Below are 20798 nucleotides of genomic sequence, written 5' to 3' on the forward strand. Positions count from 1 at the left end.
CTATATCACTAATTCTCTCTTCTTCTTCATTTATCCCAGCAGTAAGAGCCTCCATTTTTGATTGCATCTCATTAATAGCTTTTTTGATTTCAACTTGTTTAGATTTTAGTTCTTTTATTTCTCCAGAAAAGGATTTTATTTATCCAGAAAGGGATTCTATAATATCTTCCATGCCTTTTTTGAGTCCAGCTAGCACTTTGGTAATCATCATTCTAAATTCTAGTTCTGACACATTACCAATGTTTGTATTGATTAGGTCCCTAGCCATCGGTACTGCCTCTCATTCTTTTTTTTTTTTTTTTTCTTTTTGTTGTTGTTGTTTTTTTATGGTGAGTTTTTTTTGCCTTGTCATTTTATCCAGATAAGAATATATGAACAAAGGAATAAAATAGTAAAAGGGTGGCAATGACCCCAGGAAAATATACACTAACCAAATCAGAAGTGATCAGAAACCAGGCAGAGAAGAAGGGGGGAAAACTAAAAAAATAAAAAATAAAAAAATATATATATTAGACTGGTGAATAGAAAATATATATTAGACTGGTGAATAGAAAATCAAGAGCCACCCTCTTGATTTTGGGTGTATTCTGGTCTCTTAGAAGAAACTACCTCTGAAAATTTTAAAGAAATAAAAACTTACATATGTATACAAAAATAAGGGTAAGCATGATGAAGGGATGAAATATGACTGTAAAGATGAAAATTTAAAAAGATTCTAAAAAAGGAATTGATAAGTTGTTTGGAAAAAGAAAAAAAGAGGAGAGAATGTGATCAGGCTGGAGACTAGAACAAAGTCATGCACTAGATTTCAGGTAGATTTTGATCTATTAGAAGAAATTGTATCCCACTATTTAAAAAAAAAAAACCTATACGTATGTAAAAAATAAGGTTAAATACAATGAAGGGATAAAAGATGACTTTAACAAAGAAAATTTAAAAAATTTTTTAGATTTTATTTATTTATTTGACAGCACAAGTAGGCAGAGAGGCAGGCAGAGAGAGAGGGGGGAAGCAGGCTCCCAGCTGGAGCAGAGAGCCCAATGCGGGACTTGATCCCAGAATTGTGGGATCACAAAGGCAGTGGCTTTGGCAGTGGCCAAAGGCAGTGGCTCAACCCACTGAGCTACCCAGGTGACCTAAAAATATATTTTTAAAAGGTTTGTTAAGATAAAATTCTTAAAAAAACATTAAAAGTGGAAAGAGGAGAAGTTAAAAAAATAGAATAAGAAAAAATAAAATTCAATAATTTAACTTTGCAAGACTAAAAGATCATGGGGAAAAAAGTCATGAATTCTGTGTTGCTTTCCTCTTGCTCTGGAGTTCTGCAGTTCTCATTGATCATGTTCTGGGGGAGGGGCCTGTTGCAGTGATTCTCAGATGTTTTTACTCAAGGCGGAGTTGCACTGCCATTGCCAGGGGCCAGGCCAAGTAATCTGCTTAGGTTTGCTCTTGGAGCTTTTGTTCCTTGAACACTTTCCATAGAGTTTTAGAGGATGGTAATGAAAATGGCGGCCTCCCAATCTCCAGCCCAGAGGACCTGAGAGCTCAGGGCCCCAATCCTCAGTGCGCCTTCAGAGAAAAGCAGTCAATCCCTCCCATCTCCCTGGTCTCCGGCCGTGCTGTGTGCTCACCCAGCCTGTGACTGAGCATTTCTGTCTTTGGTGCATAGCCCTGTTTGGAGTCTCCAAACCCAGCAGATTCTTGCTGTGTGCTCCTGCGCCACTCCTCCCAGAGGAGGAAGGAGGGGGTCTCTCTGGATCTGCCACTTGGGTGCCTGCTTGAAGAGTAGTGGCTTGACTGTGTTGCAGATCACAGTTTAAGGTAACCCCAAGCTGAGAGCTCACTCCTCAGCTCCGTCTCTGTAGTTGGCTTCCCCCATCTGATACCTGAGAACTCTGCTACACTCAGACACCCCCGATCCTTCTGTGACCCTGCAGGTTGGAGACCACACTGTCCCCACGAGGGCTCCACCCCCGCTTAGCCTCTGGAGCGATGTCCCTCAGCGACCAGACTTCTAAAAGTTCTGATTTTGTGCTCTCCTCCTCCACCCCTTGCCAGGAGGCCGGCCGGCCCCCCCCGCCCCCCCCCCAAGTCTATCTTCCCACTGCTTTGAATTCACTTCTCTGCACATGCTACCTTCCAGAAAGTGGTCGCTTTTCTGTTCCTAGAATTGCTGCTCTTCTCTTCTCTCTCCTGTTGAGTTTGTAGGTGTTCAGAATGGTTTGATAACTATCTAGCTGAACTCCTGGGACCTAATGATATTTCCGTCTCCTACTCCTCTGCCATGTTGCTTCCACCTAGCTTTCCACCTTTTTCATTCTCCTATCCTTGGCCAAATCCCCCCAAATAAGGAAGGCTCATCTAAAAGTGTATCCCTATACATGATCCTCAAAATAAGTTATCTCAGTGTGGAATTCTGTGTTATAGTAACTAATCTGGACCTTTCTCATGAGGGCTTCTTCCATAAAGTTTAGTATAAACATAATAAATGATGTTCATTTATTACTTCAACAAAGTTGAAGATCTCAGTTAAACTTGAGAAATAGTAAATATACCAGTTAATTCAGGATTGCTTTGGCAATGTTTCTCATGTGCCAAAATAACTCTTTAATAATATCTGTATTTCTTTGTGCCCTATTTCTAGGCATAGAGCATACCTGTAGCAGAATTTGTCTCAGCATATAATTATATTTTACCCTTTTCTCTCACCGAACACATAGAGCTCATTTTCAACTCTCCACACATGCAAGTCTCTTAGGATCTTAATTGTGCTCAAGTCCTAGATGCTGATATTTTCCTTCTAAGTAGCTTCTAGGAAAAATTACTTAGATGTTAAAGGATAGAAGAAGAACTCTACCACTGCTGTTCTTCAACATCCAAATTTATCTTTTTCCTTTTATTTCATGCTGTCTTTACTCATGCCATTCTGAAATGGGAATATGCTTATTTGATCAGCTTAATAGGAGATGTATTATAAATAGATGGCCAAAAAATTTATATTCCAAATCCAGACACTTCAGGGGGTGACAGGGATGATGGTAAGAATTACTCTGATGGGTAGTGAGGGGTACGTTGCTGGCTTAGTTGCTAGAGCATGAGACTCTTGATCATAGGGTCTTGAGTTCAAGCCTCACACTGGGCATGCAGCCTACTTATAAAATAAAAAAATTACTCTGGGACAATAGTAGTAAACTGGGACCTGCAGTCTGCGTAATTGTAACCAAATTGACTACTAGAAAAGGAGAAAGAAGAAAAATGTGAGAACATTTCATACATTTGCCAATTAAACACCAACAATATAAAAGCCAGTCTCCTAGGCAGTAAGGAAGTTTTTGAATTCTAGGCATTAGGGGAGGGGGTGGGGAGAGGATAGTGTGGTTATAAAAATAGAAGCTGAGAGTGAGGGCACAGTGTCAGCAGCAAGCCTGGAGCTGGGAGATGCTGGTACTCCTCGTCCTGGCTCTGGCTGGGTGACACATTCCTGGGAGTCGAGGAGAGAACCCTGTGGTAGCTTGCCAGCTTCTTCGGGAAGCCTCTGGACACTGCCGGGTTCTCCTCCCCTCTTAAACTGTTCTGCCTGCTGTAGTCCCAGGAATTTTATAGGCCAGAATGGCAGTGATGTTGGCAAGCAGAGGGTGGGAAGAAGCTGCTTAGAGCAGGGGAACAGGAACTACTCATAAACTAATCCAAGCAAAAGGGAGAGTTTTCCAGCCAGGGTTATGCCCAAGTGTCTCTGAGTCTGTGACATAATTCTATTCTTGGCAATGCCTTTCCACTTTTTCCCAGTCTCTGTTCTTGGGGCTCTCTTTCCCTGGGGTGGGAGATGGTTCAGGAATAAGCAAGCTGAGCCTAGAAGAATCTTCATGCACACCATGTGCCCATGATTATGCACAAACACACTCTCACACATATACTCAGTTCCTCTAAATTTAGGACTGCACATACTTGTGTCACACTGACCCTACCCGTAGAGGTTTTTTTGTTTTGTTTTGTTCTATTCCCCATCCCCCCCGCACCCGCCATGTTTCTCAAACTTGCTAATGAACAATTTATGAACAATTTAAGTGTCTGAGGTGGTCAGTGGGTTTGCCTTCCCCCAATTCTTTGTTACTTCTCATCTAGGGAACCCTGTAGTATGTTTTCTTCTGTCACCTTTCACCCTATCACCTTGTACAATTTCCTGTCTTTCTAGGTGTCCTAGTTTAGAATAAAAATCAGTTTCAGTCTTTCTCTCAAGATGTTTATAGTTTTTCAAATGGCCCACTTTTTACATAAAGTGCTCATCTCTTTCAGAATTTCTGTCCTAGGAAATAGTAAGGAATAGACCACCTTCCCTTGTCCCTCCCACTTGACACCTCCTTGGCTCACTGTGCTTGCTTTCCAATTTCCCATGATTTATATGGGTGGCTTCTTTTTTAGTACTTTTTTAAAGTAAGCTGCACTCAACATAGAGCTCAGACTCAATAGCCCTGAGACCGAGAGCTGCATGCTCTACTGACTGAACCAACCAGGCATCCCCATTTAGGTGGTATGTATGTATATGTGTATTTATTTAAATTAACTAATTAAAAAGATTTAACTTATTTATTTGATAGAGAGTGACATAGCGAGAGAGGGAACACAAACAGGGGAAGTGGGTGAGGGAGAAGCAGGTTTCCCGCTGAGCAGGGAGCCCCCTATGCGGGCTCAATCCCAGGACCCTGGGATCATGTCCTGAGCCTGAGGCAGATGCCTAATGACTGAGCCACATAGGTACCCCTATTTAGGGGTTTTTAAAAATACAACATGCTTGTAGCCATTTCATTGTAAGGGTTGTAAGTCTGCTGCCTGGGTTAATATGAACATAGTGTTACATGAGCATTCTGCCAAACACATCTTAAAATTTTGATTAGGGTCCCTTTTGAAATATAATGGCCATCTTTTATAAATTATGTTTTGTATTTGGTAAACTGGAAAGCTTAACCATAAATCTCTTTATTAATGTAATTTATAATATTTTACAAGCCACCTTACTACATTGTTCTTAGATATAAAATGTCTCCTTGTTATAGTCTTTGTCTTTTTACATTCTTTTCCATTTCATGTGTCAAATAAGAGGAGGCTTTTAAGAAGATAAGTAGGTTTAGGAAGCTGGAAAATTTGAGACAGCACCTGACCAGGGGAATAGCAGTGATTTATGATGTCTTTAAAATTGGCATGTAACCTTGCAGCGTTAATAGACTAGGATAAAGTTCTGACTGGAAGAATATTGTGGAAAAGGATGATATATATAGCCATACACATTTGATTTATCTTACTTGGTTTAGTATTTCTGTAATGTCCACAAAGGCAAGACTAAAACCTCTCCTTATCCTTTTAAACTTATGTTTCAAGAATTGCTTTGAGATTTTTGACTCTTTTGGTCACATAGTTGCTTCGGTTAGCTTTCATTAGCAAAAGAAAGTGTTCTTTTGGTTATTGTGGGAAGTCATTTGGTAGATTAACAAATATAAATCTGCTTTTCTTTTTTTGGATAAAATTATTTTTGTCCTATTATTTTGCTCGCTAAGAAGAAGAGTACAAAGGATGATTCACCTTTTATTTAGGACTTGCCACTGCTGACCCAGGGCAGCTAATTTAGAAGTGAATCATTTATAGAAAGTTCTACACAGTTCGAGGCAGGGCTTTGTACAATATCCTCATGAAGGTCTAAATAGAGCATACAGTATCAGGTTTCTAAATATCTGTCTTGTTGCCAATTTTATCTTTTGCAAATGCTGGAACTTGTTTCTAGATGACTATAGCCATTGACGAGGTGAGGGTAGGGACACTATATATATAAAATCAAGTATATTTTAAAAACAAATCTTAGAAATTTAGTACATATGTTATGCTGGGAAAATAATAAGTTTGAGATTTTAAATGGCTGTTTATAGTACAAAGAAACAAATGTAACTAGTCAGTTTCAAAATTATCTGGAAGAAATAATTTTAAACTTACAGTAAATCAAATCAATGTGTTAGTATTTTGATATTTACTGATCATCTAATATTTGATTTTTAAAGTCCAATTACAAATAGCTCCTTTTTGCAATCTATTTTAACTCCTTTTAGGAAGTGGGTGGTTTATTAGATAAATGGTATTATTTGGCTCTATATAGAACACAAAATATATAGTTTCTGCCTTTGTTTTAAATTCAAAACTGAATTTATGTTTACATTAGTTATAGTATAATGGGTTAGAAAAAGCCCAGAAGTTTGAATTCTTGTTTTGTCATTCATTAGCTATGTGACCTTAGATAAATCACTTAATGGGTCTGAGCTGGTTTTCTCCTCTGCACAGGGTGTAGTGATACCTGCCCCCATGACCTGACTCACAAGGATTAGTTGAGCTAATGCCTTGGGAAGTGATCAGTAACTTTGGTGTCTCTCTGCAGATATCAAATGTCAAGTGAGGTAACATTGCAGGGAAAATAACTCGGACATCCAGGGTTGGAATCTCATTTATACCACATACTACTGATGTGACCCTATAAGGCTTTTCTTTATTTTATTTTATTTTTTTGAGATATAATTGGCAGATAATATTATTAGTTTCAGGTATATAATGATTCAATATTTATACATATGACAAAATTATCACCACAATATCTAGTTAATATCCATCAACACAAATAGTTATGATTTCTAGTGATGAGAACTTTTAAGATCTCTCTTAGCAACTTCCAAATATACAATACTGTATTAGCTATAGTTGCTATACCGTATATCACATCTTGATGACTTGTTAATTTTATAACTAGAACCTTGTAACTTTTGACTACCTTCACCTGTTTTGCCTTCCTTGTACCTACCCCTGTTGCTGGCAATCACTAGTCTGTTCTGTATCTTTGAAGTTTGTGTTTTTTTGATTCTATGTATACGTGTGATCATATAGTATTTGTCTTTCTTGGTCAGATTTATTTCACTTAGTGTAAGGCCCCCAAGGTCCATCCATATTGTTGCAAATGGCGCCATTTCTAAGCCTTTATTTTTTAGTCTGTTTATATATATGTATATATATAAAAGGGTGTTGGTAATATAATACCTCTCACCTGGAATTACCATAGGGAATAAAGGAAGTAATTTATGAAAGTGCCGGGTGCATGTAATGTTTCTTGGACTTTGAACTTTGATTTTATTTTTCCATTCTTCCAGAGCTATCTCCTCAGTTCCTTCACTTTCTGAGTGTTTTTCTGGAAGCGGAAGTCAGTATCCAATCTGTACAGTTAAGAGGGATGAACAGGTGGCCCAGTTTATGACTATAATTGAAGAATTGAGTTTTAGAAGTTATTTTATACAGTACATTTACCACATATTTTGGGAACCATAAGACACTCAGAGCTTTTTGAAAGATTTTGTTTTTTAGTAGGCTCTGTGCATGCCTAATGTGGGGCTTGAACTCACAACTCTGAGATCAAAAGTCTCATGTTATACTGACTGAGATAGGCAGGCACCCTGGAAGAGTAATGAGTAACAATTTTGTCACTGGCTTGGTTAGAGCTATTCCCTTCTGTTCAAGCACTCAGGGTAATTGGGTAACCCTCTCCCCTCCTCTCCATAATTATTTTGTTCTTAGTTTGATCTTAAATCCTGCTATTTTAAGGACAATTAACTAGATGGAAGTATAATAATTTTTTTTTAATTGAGGAAAAAGTCTTTGAGACTTAGATAATGAGAACAGCACAGAGAAAACCATAGTCATTAACACAGGAAACAATCCAAGTGGTGTTCTTATGGATAAAGACAAGGTATTAACTCCTGATGGAAGTATGGTCAAGTTGGGGTGCCTGGCTGGCTCAGTCCATAGAGCATATGACCCTTAATCTCAGAGTCATGAGTTTGAGCCCCATATCGGGTGCAGAGATTACTTAAGAAAACTTTTTTAAATTTATGGTTTAATTATTAGATTTATCATTATGTACTTTCTCTTTATTTTCTATAATATTGGTATTTCTATAATGCTTATTTTAGAAAGTATGTAAAAAGTAGCAAGATTGGGATGCCTGGGTGGCTTAGTTGGTTAAGCTGCTACCTTCTGCTCGGGTCATGATCTTGGGGTCCTGGGATTGAGTCCCGCATTGCGCTCCTTGCTCAGCGGGGAGCCTGCTTCCTCCTCTCTCTCTCTGCCTGCCTCTCTGCCTGCTTGTGTGTACTCTTTCTCTCTCTGACAAATAAATAAAAATCTTAAAAAAAAAAAAAGTAGCAAGATTCTTGGGATAGATTGAGATGTAGGAAAGTAGTTAGTTGTATTAAAATATTAATACTGCTACTTTAGATAACCTTTAAGAGGTTACAGTTCCAGTTACTTACATTTAAAATCACATTCACTAGTAATGTAATGCCAGCTACACAAGCCCATAACTTCTTCCAGAGGTTTTTGGAACATGTGGGATCTTTGGCCAGCTCAGTTCCTGTTTAAGGAAGGCATCAAACAAAAGAAAGTTGGAAATGGGCTTCCTGGATTAAAAAAAAAAAAAAAAAAAAGGTGGGGGGTGGCATTTAATGTGTTTTTGGAGAGATCTGTGGTAACAGAATATCTTTTGAAACACCAATGACAAATGATTTATTTAACCTTACACAAAGCACATTCTAAAGTATATAATGGAGAGAAAAGACAATATTAATTTATATTAATGATTCTATATAGTTGTTCAGACTTATCATCCTAGCCGAGTTTTAAGGGTGAGTAATCATAACCACATGGTAAGAACTGGAAGATAACAGTTCAGATATTATGCATGGTAAGAACACTGTCCATGAGTTACTCTTCAACAACAAAGTTGAAGGATAATGTAATTTATGGGAGAAAAAGAAATCCCTTCTGGTGATGACATTAAAAAGGAGCATAATCTGATCTCCTCAGGAAAACTTATGCAATATAAGCAGCTTGTAAGCATCAGTGTAAATATTACTGTTCAAGAAGCACTTATATTAAAAAAAAAAAAAGCACTTATATTCCAGGAATAATAACCTTAAAAATAGCCTTTTAGTTTAAAAAGTACGTTATATCTAGTGTCTTATTGAGGTTGTTGTTTTTTTTTAATTTTTAAAATTTTTTTATTTTATTACAACTGCATGATGTAGATCAAGCTTTAATGATGCCATGATGTACCTGAGGACTATGGAGGTCAAACAACTTAGCTCACTGAGTACAGAATTGGGACGAGATTCAAGACTCTTACGTCTTTTTTTTTTTTAAGCTTATTAAAAAAAATTACACACAATGTGGGGCTCAAACTCACAACCCTGAGATCAAGAGTTGCATGTTCTTCTGACAGAGCCAGACAGGCATCCCAAGTTGCTTACCCCTTAATCCATTGGTTGTTTTTTGTTTGTTTGTTTGTTTTAGTTTTGAGACACACACCTACAGATGCCACGCACACACGATTATGGGAGGGGCGGGGCAGAGGGAGAACTTTTTTAAAAAAAGATTTTATTTATTTGACAGCGCTAGAAAGGCAACACAAGTAGGGGGAGTGGTAGAGGGAGAAGCAGGCTTCCTGCTAAGCAGAGAGCCAGATGTGGGACTCAATCCCACGACCCTGGGATCATGACCTAAGCCAAAGGCAGAGGCTTAACCCAGGCATCTGGGAGAAAGAATCTTTAAGCAGGTTCCATACCCAGCATAGAGCCCAGTCTCACAAACCTGAGATCATGATCTGAGCCAAAATCAAGAGTCTGTTACTTAACCAACTGAACTACCTAGGCGTGCTTCTCCCTGCCTTTAAAATTTTTTTTTTTTGCTTCTATTGGAAGGGGAGACAACTTTTCTGTGCCTGAAATTTTTTATTTAAAAAAAAAATATTTTATTTGTCAGAGAGTGTGCACAAGCAGCGGGGAGCTGCAGGCAGAGGGAAAAGCAGTCTCTCTGCTAAGCAAGGAGCCTGATGTGGTACTCGATCCCAGGACCCTGGAATCATGACCTAAGCTGAAGTGAAGACAGATAACCAACTGAGCCACCCAGGTGTCCATATGCCTAACATTTTTGATAGGGGGAATAGGATGTGAAATTACTATAAGGATGCATACAGTCAATGTATTAAACACAATTCACCATCTACCTTACTGAGTTTAAGGATAAAATGAGATAGTAGTAGGTAGAACTTTTAAACTGAAGAATTATAAGGATACAAAATATAATGATTCTAGAGTTTAGTTGGAAACAACAAAATCTAATCTAGAATGGGTTGGTGAAATTATTGGCTTGTGTAACTAAATATTCTGAGAGAGGACTATGTATCAGATAGCCATTGATTCTGGAGTCATGAGTTAGAGCCCCACATTGGATGTAGACTTTACTTCAAAATCTTAAAAAAAAAAAAAAGTTAGCCTAGGATGATAATAATAGAAAATGTAGCGGACTTTATTGGATGGGGAAGATTTTGACATATACTGGATTTAGTAAAAGGCGAAAGATTTATGCGATCTGAAGAGAAACCAGAGTATTGACATATACTGGATTTAGAAGTTGGGTTTTGGCTATGGCATTTTTGGCCAAGGAAATGCCATGTGCAGATAACAGGGAGATGGGGAAAATACAAAGTATAAAAATGATGAAGACAGATATTTTAGACTGAGCTGCCCCATGTGGTAGCTAGTAGCAAACTATAGATCCTGGACACTCTGGCTAGTTCAAATTGAGTAAGATCTTAAAAACTTTAAAAATGTAAACTATCTCAATTTTTGTATTATCTATTTGAAATAATGTATTAGATATATGGATTATATAATTAATAAACATCTATTAATAAGTTAATAAATTAACATCTATTTTTACTTTTGTTAATGCAGCTATGAGAAAATTTAAAATTATGTGGCTTGTTACATATCTGTTGGTCAGTGCTGCTTTAGGAAATGGAATTGTCATGAGTATTCCATTTATCTTTTTTTCCTTTACAATGTATTTATTTAATTATTACAACGGCTCAATCTTAAGGGCTTAATTTAAAAAACAAAAACAAGTGGTGCCTGGGTGGCTCAGATGGTTAAGCCTTTGACTTTGGCTCAGTTCATGAACTCAGGGTCCTTGGATCGAGCCCTGCATTGGGTTCCCTGCTCAGCGGAGAGTCTGCTTCTCCCTCTCCCTCTGCCCCTCCCCACTGCTTGTGTGCTCTCTCTCAAATGAATAAATAAAATCTTTAAAAACAAAACAAAAATGACACCACAGCTTAAGATGCAGAGTTCTAGACAGGAATGAAGACCATCTAAAGAAAAAAAAAAAAAGACAACACAAGGAGAGAGGCTAGGCAGTCAGGGATCTTGATGGAGACCTGCTTTAAATAGGTTCTTTGCAGATACTTCTTAAAGGCTGTGGGGTTTTTCCAGAGCTCAGCAGTATGTGTGTTCAAAGGTCTATCAATGTTAGGTTCTCCTAGCAGGCTCTGGATGGACAGGAGGATGGTCCTGACATCATAAAGGATAGACCACTGTCCTTCAGGATGTTCAGGCAGATGTTACCCTGGGTGTCGCGCTGGGGTGGTAGCAGGGTGTGAGGAGTTTCACCGTATGGGTCATTGTAAGGGTAGCTACTGGCAAACTCCAGGGAGAGCGTGTACCTCGGGTCTTCATATACTGTGCCAGCTGCTCCATGATGGTCCCCACCCATTTGAAGAGGTGGTCTGATTCAGGGAAGGTAGAAAAAGGGTCATAAGTGTCATCAGCTTTTGATGCAGCTTCTTGCCTATGGGGTCCAATGTAGTGTCCCCACTGGGCTTGACTCCTTTGTGGGTAGCGGTGGCTGGCAGCAGTAGGGTGGCACTCCTGGGAGGCCATCTGGTATCTGCTCAGGGAGCCAGGAACTTGGAGAGTACAACTGCAAAACTAGAATATTCCATTTATTTTATGAAAATGGACAATGGTAGTAAAGCATTAAATACAGATACCTCAGAAGACATTAAGGATTTCATTTTACAGTTAAAAAAAAAAAAAACTACCAAAAATATTTTATCTAATGGATGACTCACCTTATGATACCTTGCTCTGAGTTTACTTTCTTTTGATTTAGTTTAGTTTGTTCACGAGAAGGTATAGAATATACTAAATACTATGTCTTACTGCCTTTTATCTAGTATACTTACAGTGGAAGCAGTATTTCTTAAAGGAACACAGATATGACCTGAACACTGCATCATTTTTTTTCTATCCTAACAATAAACATTTATTAGCTGTGTTCATTGGATAAAATCATAATTTTCTCATCTGGAAAATGAGGACAATAAAACCTGGTATAGATGTATATTATATCAAATGAGGTAAATGAATGTATGCTGTCAGTGCCACTCAGATACAAAGGGAGTGGGGTGCTTGTTAGCCATTGTAGGAGAAAGAGGATAAGACAAGATCTCCTCTCAGGGTAAGGATGACAAATACATGTGTTAAAGCAGCAGGACTCCCAAGGGCAAGGTGACTTAGACTGTTGAATGAGTTACTAGATTGAAATGATGTGAGCAAAGTGGAAAGATTGATTCCATCTGGGCAGTTACATTTGAGCAGAGTCTCAATAGGTAAGGGTATTATAGGGGTGGAATGAGTGCCTGCATTTTAGATTTTGGATTGAGGGAAATGTATGAATGAAATAGGAAACCTCAAGATATGTATTTGAGTTTCTTTTTGGTTTAAAATATTCATAGCTTTTGCTCTCTTTCAGTTGACTCATGTTGCCTTACTATACCTCCGTGCGGTATATGAGCCTGGGATTTCCTTGTTGTATAGGGACTGTGTGTCTTTGCATACATAGTGTGCAGCACAGAACCTGGGGAAAAGCAGGTATTTAATGGATGATTGGTGGGTGGATGAATAAGCAAGAATTTTGCAGCATTCAGAAAGCACTATATCACTTATTTTTCAGCAAGGATGTGTTTGAATTTCTAACCCATTATCACATACTTACAGATATATTTGCTGATGGTTGTGTGTTGAGATCTTATGAGTGTTAGGTTTTTATTCTCCCACGGAGATCTGACCTGAAGTTAGGGCGTTTTTTTACTTGCTGTTGTAGAGGGCTTGCACTCTACCTCTCAGTGACCGTTACTTTCCTGCAGGTTTTCAGCATAGCCTCTTGTGGAGCTCTGTTCTGTGAAGGATTAAGTTGTCTCCACGTCTTCCAGAAAAAAAAAAAAAAAAAAGATACCTTGCCTGCAAACTTTTGGCTATCTGGAATGGAACGTTCTTCTGCAAGGGAGGAAGCACGGTGAAAGGGGTCATACCTACAGGAAATCTAATATTTGCTTTGCAGTGAAATGTGAAAAATTGAAAGGAATGAAGCAGCATAGTGACTAGAAGTCCACTCTGTGTGGGATTTCCTTTTTGGGGCTTTTCTCCTGCCCTGTTACCTCATCTGTGTGTGTGTGTGTGTGTCTCTGTGTGTTTTTTTTTTTAAAGATTTTACTTATTTGACAGAGAAAGGGAGCAGAGTGAGAGTGCGAGCAGGAGAAAGTAAAGGGAAAGGGAAAAGCAGACTCCCTGCTGAGTGGGGAGCCCATGGGGCTCAATCCCAGGACCCTGAGATCATGACCTGAGCTGAAGGCAGACATTTAACTGACTGAGCCACCTAGGTGCTCCCCATCATTAGATTTTAATGTTTTATTTCCTAACTGATAACTTGCTTTTATATTAATGGTGTTTGGGATCCATTGTGAACACATTAGTAGATTCACTTCTTAAAACCACACAAAACAAAACTGTTTCTTCACCTTCCCATCATTGTTTGAGGAAGGAAATCAGAATAGCTGTTTACTCTGCAAATTCCCTTGGCCGTTTACCCACACTATTAATGATTTTTGTAAGTGGACTAATTATACCATTGATTTCACAGTTAGAATAAGGAATAGGGGCCATTCTTTTTTTTTTTTTTAATTTATTTAAGGTTTTATTGATTTCACAGAGAGAAAGAGGGAGAGAGGGAGGGAACACAAGCAGAGGGAGTGGGAGAGGGAGAGGGAGAAGCAGGCTTCTCGGTGAGCAGGGAGCCTGATGCAGGTGTGGGGCTCAGTGTGAGGCTCAGTCCCAGGACCCTGGGCTCATGTTCTGATCAGCAAATATATTATGCCCTGCCCAGGAACACAAGGGGTTAAATCAAACATCCATCAGTTAGCACAAATGACCACAGATGAAAAAGGGAAGGGGTGGGGACACCAGTTTTTCTTTGTAAGCCTTTATTCTTTGGTACCCAGTTGCCTCTTGTCCTCATCACTAGCTCCTTTCATACACTTCTCAGATTTGATCAGAGTTTTGCTGACCACGCTGGACCTTTTGGCCATGTGACAGAACTCTTCCAACTCAGAAACATTCTGATATGGCTTAAAGGGCCATTTGATAAGTAGTAGTTACACCATTTCTGAACCTTATGAGGCTTATGGATGTGTTAAGGCTTAAGTTCCAGTGGGGATCAGGAATGGTGTGAAACCCAGGGATACAGGGAAAGGGTTGAAAGGGAGGACTGAAGCAAGGCTCAGGTTTGGAGGAAGGGCTGGAAACATCTGTGGCAAAATTACTTGACAGTAAAAAAGAATAAAAAAAATTCCATTTAGCCATTTTGGTATAAGACACCTGTATTAAAATATTTTCCTTTGGGACATAGGTACTCAGGAAATGTTTGTTGAACTTAATTTTTGAACCAATGACGTGTTTTCAACCCTCTTTCTCCTCCTGTTCTGTAATTTTGTATTTGGGCCCCAGAAATTACCCAGACCATGGTGAGCAAACTTTGAGCTGCCCTGCAGATTTTAGTAAAATAAATCCTATTTTTGAAGGAAAATGAGCTTCAATAAAGACGTGGTGAACATGAGTCTCTTTAGAATCTCTACACCACTTTTTACTATTCCAATTCTTCATGCTGTTTCTACCATCATGTGAATTTTTTTTAGAAGATTTTATTTATTTGCCAGAGAGAGAGAGAGAGAGAGTACACACAAGCAGGCAGAGAGGCAGGCAGAAGCAGTGAGAGAAGCAGCCTCCTTGCCGAGCAAGGAGCCCCATGCGGGACTCGATCCTAGGACCCTGGGATCATGACCTGAGCCGAAGGCAGCGGCTTAACCAACTCAGCCACCCAGGCGTCCCTACCATCATGTGGATTTGACCAAATTGCATTCATCTCTCCATACTTCAGTTCCTTTATTTTGAAAGTTAAGGAACTGGATTTGTGGTCTTTAAGGTCTGTCTTAGACCTCTTCATTTTAGTACCTCATTCATTACTTTTCTCAAGCACTATAATGCAAGATAAATAATTTTCCTCATTTAAAAAAAATCACCAGTTTTCAAAAACAGTCTTGCTTATATTTTCATTGTGGTAAACATGTCATGGCCTTGCCCTTGGGAACACAACTTTTGGTTTTGGCATTGTAAATGGCAGGTAATGTAGGTGTTTAAATCACTATGATTTGAACTCAGAATTTTGCTCTTGACAAACACAGGCTTTGTGACCTTAGGCAAATTACTTTCTTTCAGTAGCCTAAAATTCATCCTTTATAATTTGGAGGTATATTATACATTATAATGTATTTCTAAAGTCAGTGTGAGGATTAAATGAGATCATGGCTGTCAATTGTTTAGAACACAGCCTTGCCTATAGGAAGTACTCAGTGTATATTACCTGAGGTTAATGATGTAACTTCTTAGATCATAAATCGAGGACTGGTTCACTCAAATATTTATAAACTAATGATCAGAATGCTTTGTGATGGAAACTGAGCTAACCTATTTTTTTTCTTTCTTACAGATCTTATATTGCACTTTAAACACACCTAAAGTTGATATGGAAAATCTCTTAGGATCGCATGTAGGTCTTGAAGATTTCATATTTGCCCATGTGAAAGGGAACCAAAAAGAAGTGAATGTATATAAGTCTGAGGACTCACTTGGTCTCACCATTACAGAAAATGGAACTGGCTATGCTTTTATAAGGGTAAGTCTTAAAAAATAACTATGTGACCTAACCGAGGGTAATATTTAAGAAAATCTACCAGGTCGAAGAAATCTTCAGATTGGAAAGCTGGCTTAGCAGGGATGTTTTGATAAGGTTTCATTTAAAAAAGCTTGCAAAGACCTCATTTTTTTGTTTACCCTTTCCTTGAATTTCTTACCTTCAGTTTAAACTTCCTCTAAAATCTAGAACTTACTGAAAAGGAAAGTCTGGTCCTGGTGCCCATTCATCCATATGAGCTCTTGTAGGTCTGTAGCTCATTAATATCTGATGACTTCTGTGTTGATTTCCAATGGTTTTTTTAGGGTAATTTCCAAGTGAGAGAGAGAGAATACTTTTTTTTTTTTTTTTTTAAGTAATCTCTAGGGGCGCCTGGGTGGCTCGGTCTGCCTTCGGCTCAGGTCATGATCCCAGGGTCCTGGGATTGAGCCCTGTGTCGGAGCTCTCTGCTCGGCAGGGAGCCTGCTTCTCTTCCTCTCTCTCTGTCTGCCTCTCTGCCTGCTTGTGATCTCTATGTGTCAAATAAATAAATAAAATCTTAAAAAAAAAATGTAATGTCTAGATGCAGTGTAGGGCTCAAACTCACAACCCTGAGATCAAGAGTTGAATGTTCTACCAGCTGAGCCAGGCAGGCACCCTAAGTGTAAACATTTTTTTAAAAAAGATTTTATTTATTTCTTTGAAAGAGAGAGCATGTTAGAGTGTGAGGGTATGTAATTTCTTTATTTAGGTACAAAGAGAGCAATATAGAGCTGCAAAGATGAGAGAAGGTTTGAGATAGTATGAAAAAGCTAAGAACTGAGGAATAGTAAAAAGGAAAGTAGATTTATCTCTTTTTGTTTTGTTTTTTAGATTTTTTTTTTTTTTTTTTTTTTTTCAGAGAAAACGAGCAGGGGGTGGGGCAGAGGGAGAAGCAGACTTCCACTGAGCAGGGAGCCTGATGTGGGACTTGATTCCAGGATGCTGGGATTATGACCTGAACCGAAGGTAGATACTTCACTGACTGAGCCACTCAGACACCCAGGCTCATTTCTTAAATCCTTCTATTAAACAACTGCAAAACAGCTGACTTCTATTGAATGCTTATCATGTACTATGCACTTTATGTACTTTTTCTCAATTCTCACAGTTCAATTTGATATTATGTTTTTTCTTATTGATGTACAAAAAATTTTTAATGTATAGCTTACTGTACTCATACCTGTATAACCACCACCTAGATCAAGGGAAACTTCATTTCTACCACCCAGAAGTCTCCCTGGTGACTCTTCCTAGTCACTCTGCTTCCCTGCCAAAGGCAGCCACTATTCTGACCTCTAATGCCATAGTTTTGCTTGTTCTTGAACTTCATTAAGAAGAATCCTATGCTCTATTGTTTCTGGCTTCTTTTGTTCAATATGGTATCTGGGAGATTGACCTGTGGGTAGGCAGTATTATTAACCTCTGTTTTAAAGATATAGAACCAGGATCAGGGAGGTTAAGGAGCTTGCTTCAAAGTCACGTAGCTGAAAAACTCAGGATTTGAATTCAAGAGATCTGGTTTCAGAGCTGACTGACGTTCCTATCCACTTCACTAAGAACTAGTTATAAATTTCATAAGCAAAACATATTTCATGTTTTTATTTTGCCCAAATCTTTGCTGATGCATTGTCATCATTAAAAAAAAGTCTTAAGGAAGCTATCTTTTAAACTGTAAATAGTACTTTATTTAACTTCCCATTTGATAGAGTGGTTATTTTTAGCTCTGCAAAAGATATGACTGTGCCGAAGGTTGAGTGGGTGATCAAATGGAAAATCGTGAGTCGGGAAAGTCATGTGGGATTATCTGGGGGAAGCTCAGGACATGAAGCACATGCAGCAATGCCTTTCTAATGTCAGCAGGAAAGGGCTTAAAAGTTTTGAAAGCATGTGTGGATTTTTTAGATCTTAACCTCTGATGTTCAGAGCTTGTGTTCTTTATTTTTTTAATGCCTCCTTGAACATGTGTCTGCCTCTGTACTTGTTACTAGTCCTGTGAGAAAGTACATGATGGCAAAGAGAAAGTGGAGCATAAGCCAACTGCTGACATATAATTCAACTTAGAGAAATGAATATCTTACGGTGTATGTGGTTAATAAGACTTTAAAAATCGAGGGGGGTGGTAATTTAAAACTTACTGAAAGATTGTAAAGACTTCCATAATACCCTTGACACATTTCTCCAGTTTTTACCATTTGCCATATTTGCTGTTTTTTTCTCTCATACGCATGTGTATATGTATATTAAATTCAAATACATACAATTTTTCTGAACTACTTGAAAAAGTGGATTGTATGTATTACGCCTATTTTGTCCTTACTGTTTCAGAATATACTTACTAAGCACAGGGTTTTTCCTCTATATAACTATAGTATCACAGTGAAATTCAGAAAATCTAATATTGATAAAACTACAGTATGGACATTAGTTTAAAATTATTTTATCAGTTGCCTAATATCCCATTTAAACTAAATGTACATATATAAACAAAGTATTCTTTTTTTTTTTTTTAAGATTTTATTTATTTGTTTGTTAGAGAGAAAGAACACGCAAACACAGGCAGACAGAGTGGCAGACAGAGGCAGATGGAGAAGCAGGTTCCCTGCCAAGCAAGGAGCCCGATGTGGGACTTGATCCCAGGACACTGGAATCAAGACCTGAGCCGAAGGCAGCCACTTAACCAACTGAGCCACCCAGGTGTCCCTAAATAAAGTATTCTATTCAGAGGTTACTTGGAATAGGTTCTTTCCTGCCCTTTTCCCCACTAGGTAATTGTTATTTATTTGAAATGCTGTTGAATCCATTTGCTTCTCTTTGAATTGGACTTTTCCCCCTCATCCTTGTTTTTTTTTTTTTTTTCTGAATACATAAAATATTAACATGATTCAAAAGTTAAAACTATACTAAAAGACATTCAGAGATCTGTCACTCTTTCCCCTAACTCTCTATCCCATTACTCATTTCTCCCACTCCTTATAAGTGATCATTTTCATTAATTTTTGGCTCACCCTTTCAGTGTTTATTTTTGCCAAGATAAGTAAAAAAATAATGAAACATTCCAAGAGTTTGTGTGTCATTCTCGTTCAGGGACTGTGTTAAACTTTTCTGTATGGTTCCAATTTTAGTGTATGTGCTGCTGAAGTGAGTACATGATATCCTTTCAGTAGTGGCTAGAAATCAGTAGGTTAGAGTAGGACGGTGTGGTATAGATTTAGAAAAGGGTAAGGAGGAAGAATTCCATGACTAGGGAGGCAATGTATTGTGATGCCTGGGAACATGGGCTTTAGAATGACACAGGCCTAGCGCGCCTGGGTGGCTCAGTTAGTTGGGCATCTGATTCTTGATTTTGGCTTAGGTTGTGATTTCAGGATCCTGGGATTAAGCCCTATGTTGGGCTCCATGCCCTTTTTTACCCCCTAAAGATTTTTTTGAGAAAGACGATGAGTGAATGAGAGCACAAGCAGGGGGAGGGTCAGAGAGAGGGGGAGAAGCAGATTGTCTGCTGAGCAGGGAGTTGGATGCAGGGCTGGATCCCAGGATCCTAGGATCATGACTTGAGATAAAGGCAGGGACTTAACCCATTGAATCAGCCAGGTGCCCCCAAAAAGCAGTTTTAAGAGGGAAGTTCATAGAGATAAATGGTCACCTCAAGAAACAAGTTTCAACCTAATTTTATACTTCAAGGAACTAAAAAAAGAACAAATGAAGCCCAAAGTTAGTAGAAAGAAGGGAATAACAATGATTAGAGCAAAAATAGAGACTGGGAATATCCAGGGGCACTGGATAGCTCCTGGGTAGCTCAGTTGGTTAAGCATCTGCCTATTGATGTCGGTTCAGGTTATGACTGCAGGGTTGTGAGATCAACCCACATGTTGCGGGGATTGTTGCTTGGGATTCTCTCTCTCGTCTGTCCTCTCCCCAAAGAAAGAGACTGAGAAGACAACAGAGAAGATCAATGAAACTAAGAGTTGGTTCTTTGAAAAACATTTGACAGGCCTTTAGCTAGATTTACCAAAAAGGACTCAAAACCAGAACTGAAAGATGTTACACTGGATACCAGAGAAATGCAGAAGATCATAAGTGACTATTATGAACAGTTATACCTAACCTATTGGACAGCATATAAGGAATGTGTAAATTCCTAGAAACCTACAACCCACCAAGACTGACGAAGAAATAAATCTGAATAGATGGATTTAATCTCCTTGATAGTAGTGAAAAACTTCCCAACAACAAAAGTTTAGGATCAGATGCCTTCACTGGCAAATTCTACTAAATATTCAGAGAGAAGAATTAATACCAATTCTCAAATTCTTCTAAAAATTAGAAGAGTGAACTCTTCCAAACTCACTTTATTAAGCCAGCACCACCTTGCTACCAAAACCAGAAAAGAATGACACAAGAAGAGCCAGTATTCGTAATAACATAAATGCAAAAATCCTCAACAAAACATTAGCAATCATATTCAGCAATACATTAAAAGGATCCTACCTCATGACCAAGTGGGGTTTATTCCAGGGATGGTTCACCATCCACAAATCAATGTGGATACCACAATAACAAAGTGAAGGGTAAAAATTATTATCTCAATAGATGAGAAAAAATATTTGACAAAATTCAACATCTGTTTATGGTAAAAACTCAGCACAGTGCATATAGAGGAAACATACCTCAATGTGATAAGGGTCCTATAGGACAAGCCAACAGCTAACATCACACTTAGAGGAAAAGCTTTGAGCTTTCACCACTAAGAATAGGAACAAGGCAAGGATGCCCACTCTTGCCAGTTCTATTCAACACAGTATTGGAAGTTCTAGCCAGAGCATTTAGGCAAGAAAAAG

At 38.5% G+C, this 20798-nt stretch overlaps 1 protein-coding gene across 5 annotated transcripts in view; it reads left to right on the forward strand.

Moving 5' to 3' along the window:
• Window positions 1-20798, forward strand: part of LOC111143362 (GIPC PDZ domain containing family member 2) — a 79998-nt gene that overhangs the window by 16874 nt on the left and 42326 nt on the right. For all 5 annotated transcript variants that reach the window (XM_022497052.1, XM_022497054.1, XM_022497053.1 and 2 more), the window contains exon 2: window positions 15736-15921. In XM_022497052.1, coding sequence (XP_022352760.1) covers window positions 15736-15921 — 186 coding nt within the window. The remainder of the gene's footprint in view (window positions 1-15735; window positions 15922-20798) is intronic.

This window comes from Enhydra lutris, unplaced genomic scaffold (genome assembly GCF_002288905.1).
Source record: "Enhydra lutris kenyoni isolate GAN:26980312 unplaced genomic scaffold, ASM228890v2 scaffoldscaffold9, whole genome shotgun sequence".
NCBI lineage: Eukaryota > Metazoa > Chordata > Mammalia > Carnivora > Mustelidae > Enhydra > Enhydra lutris.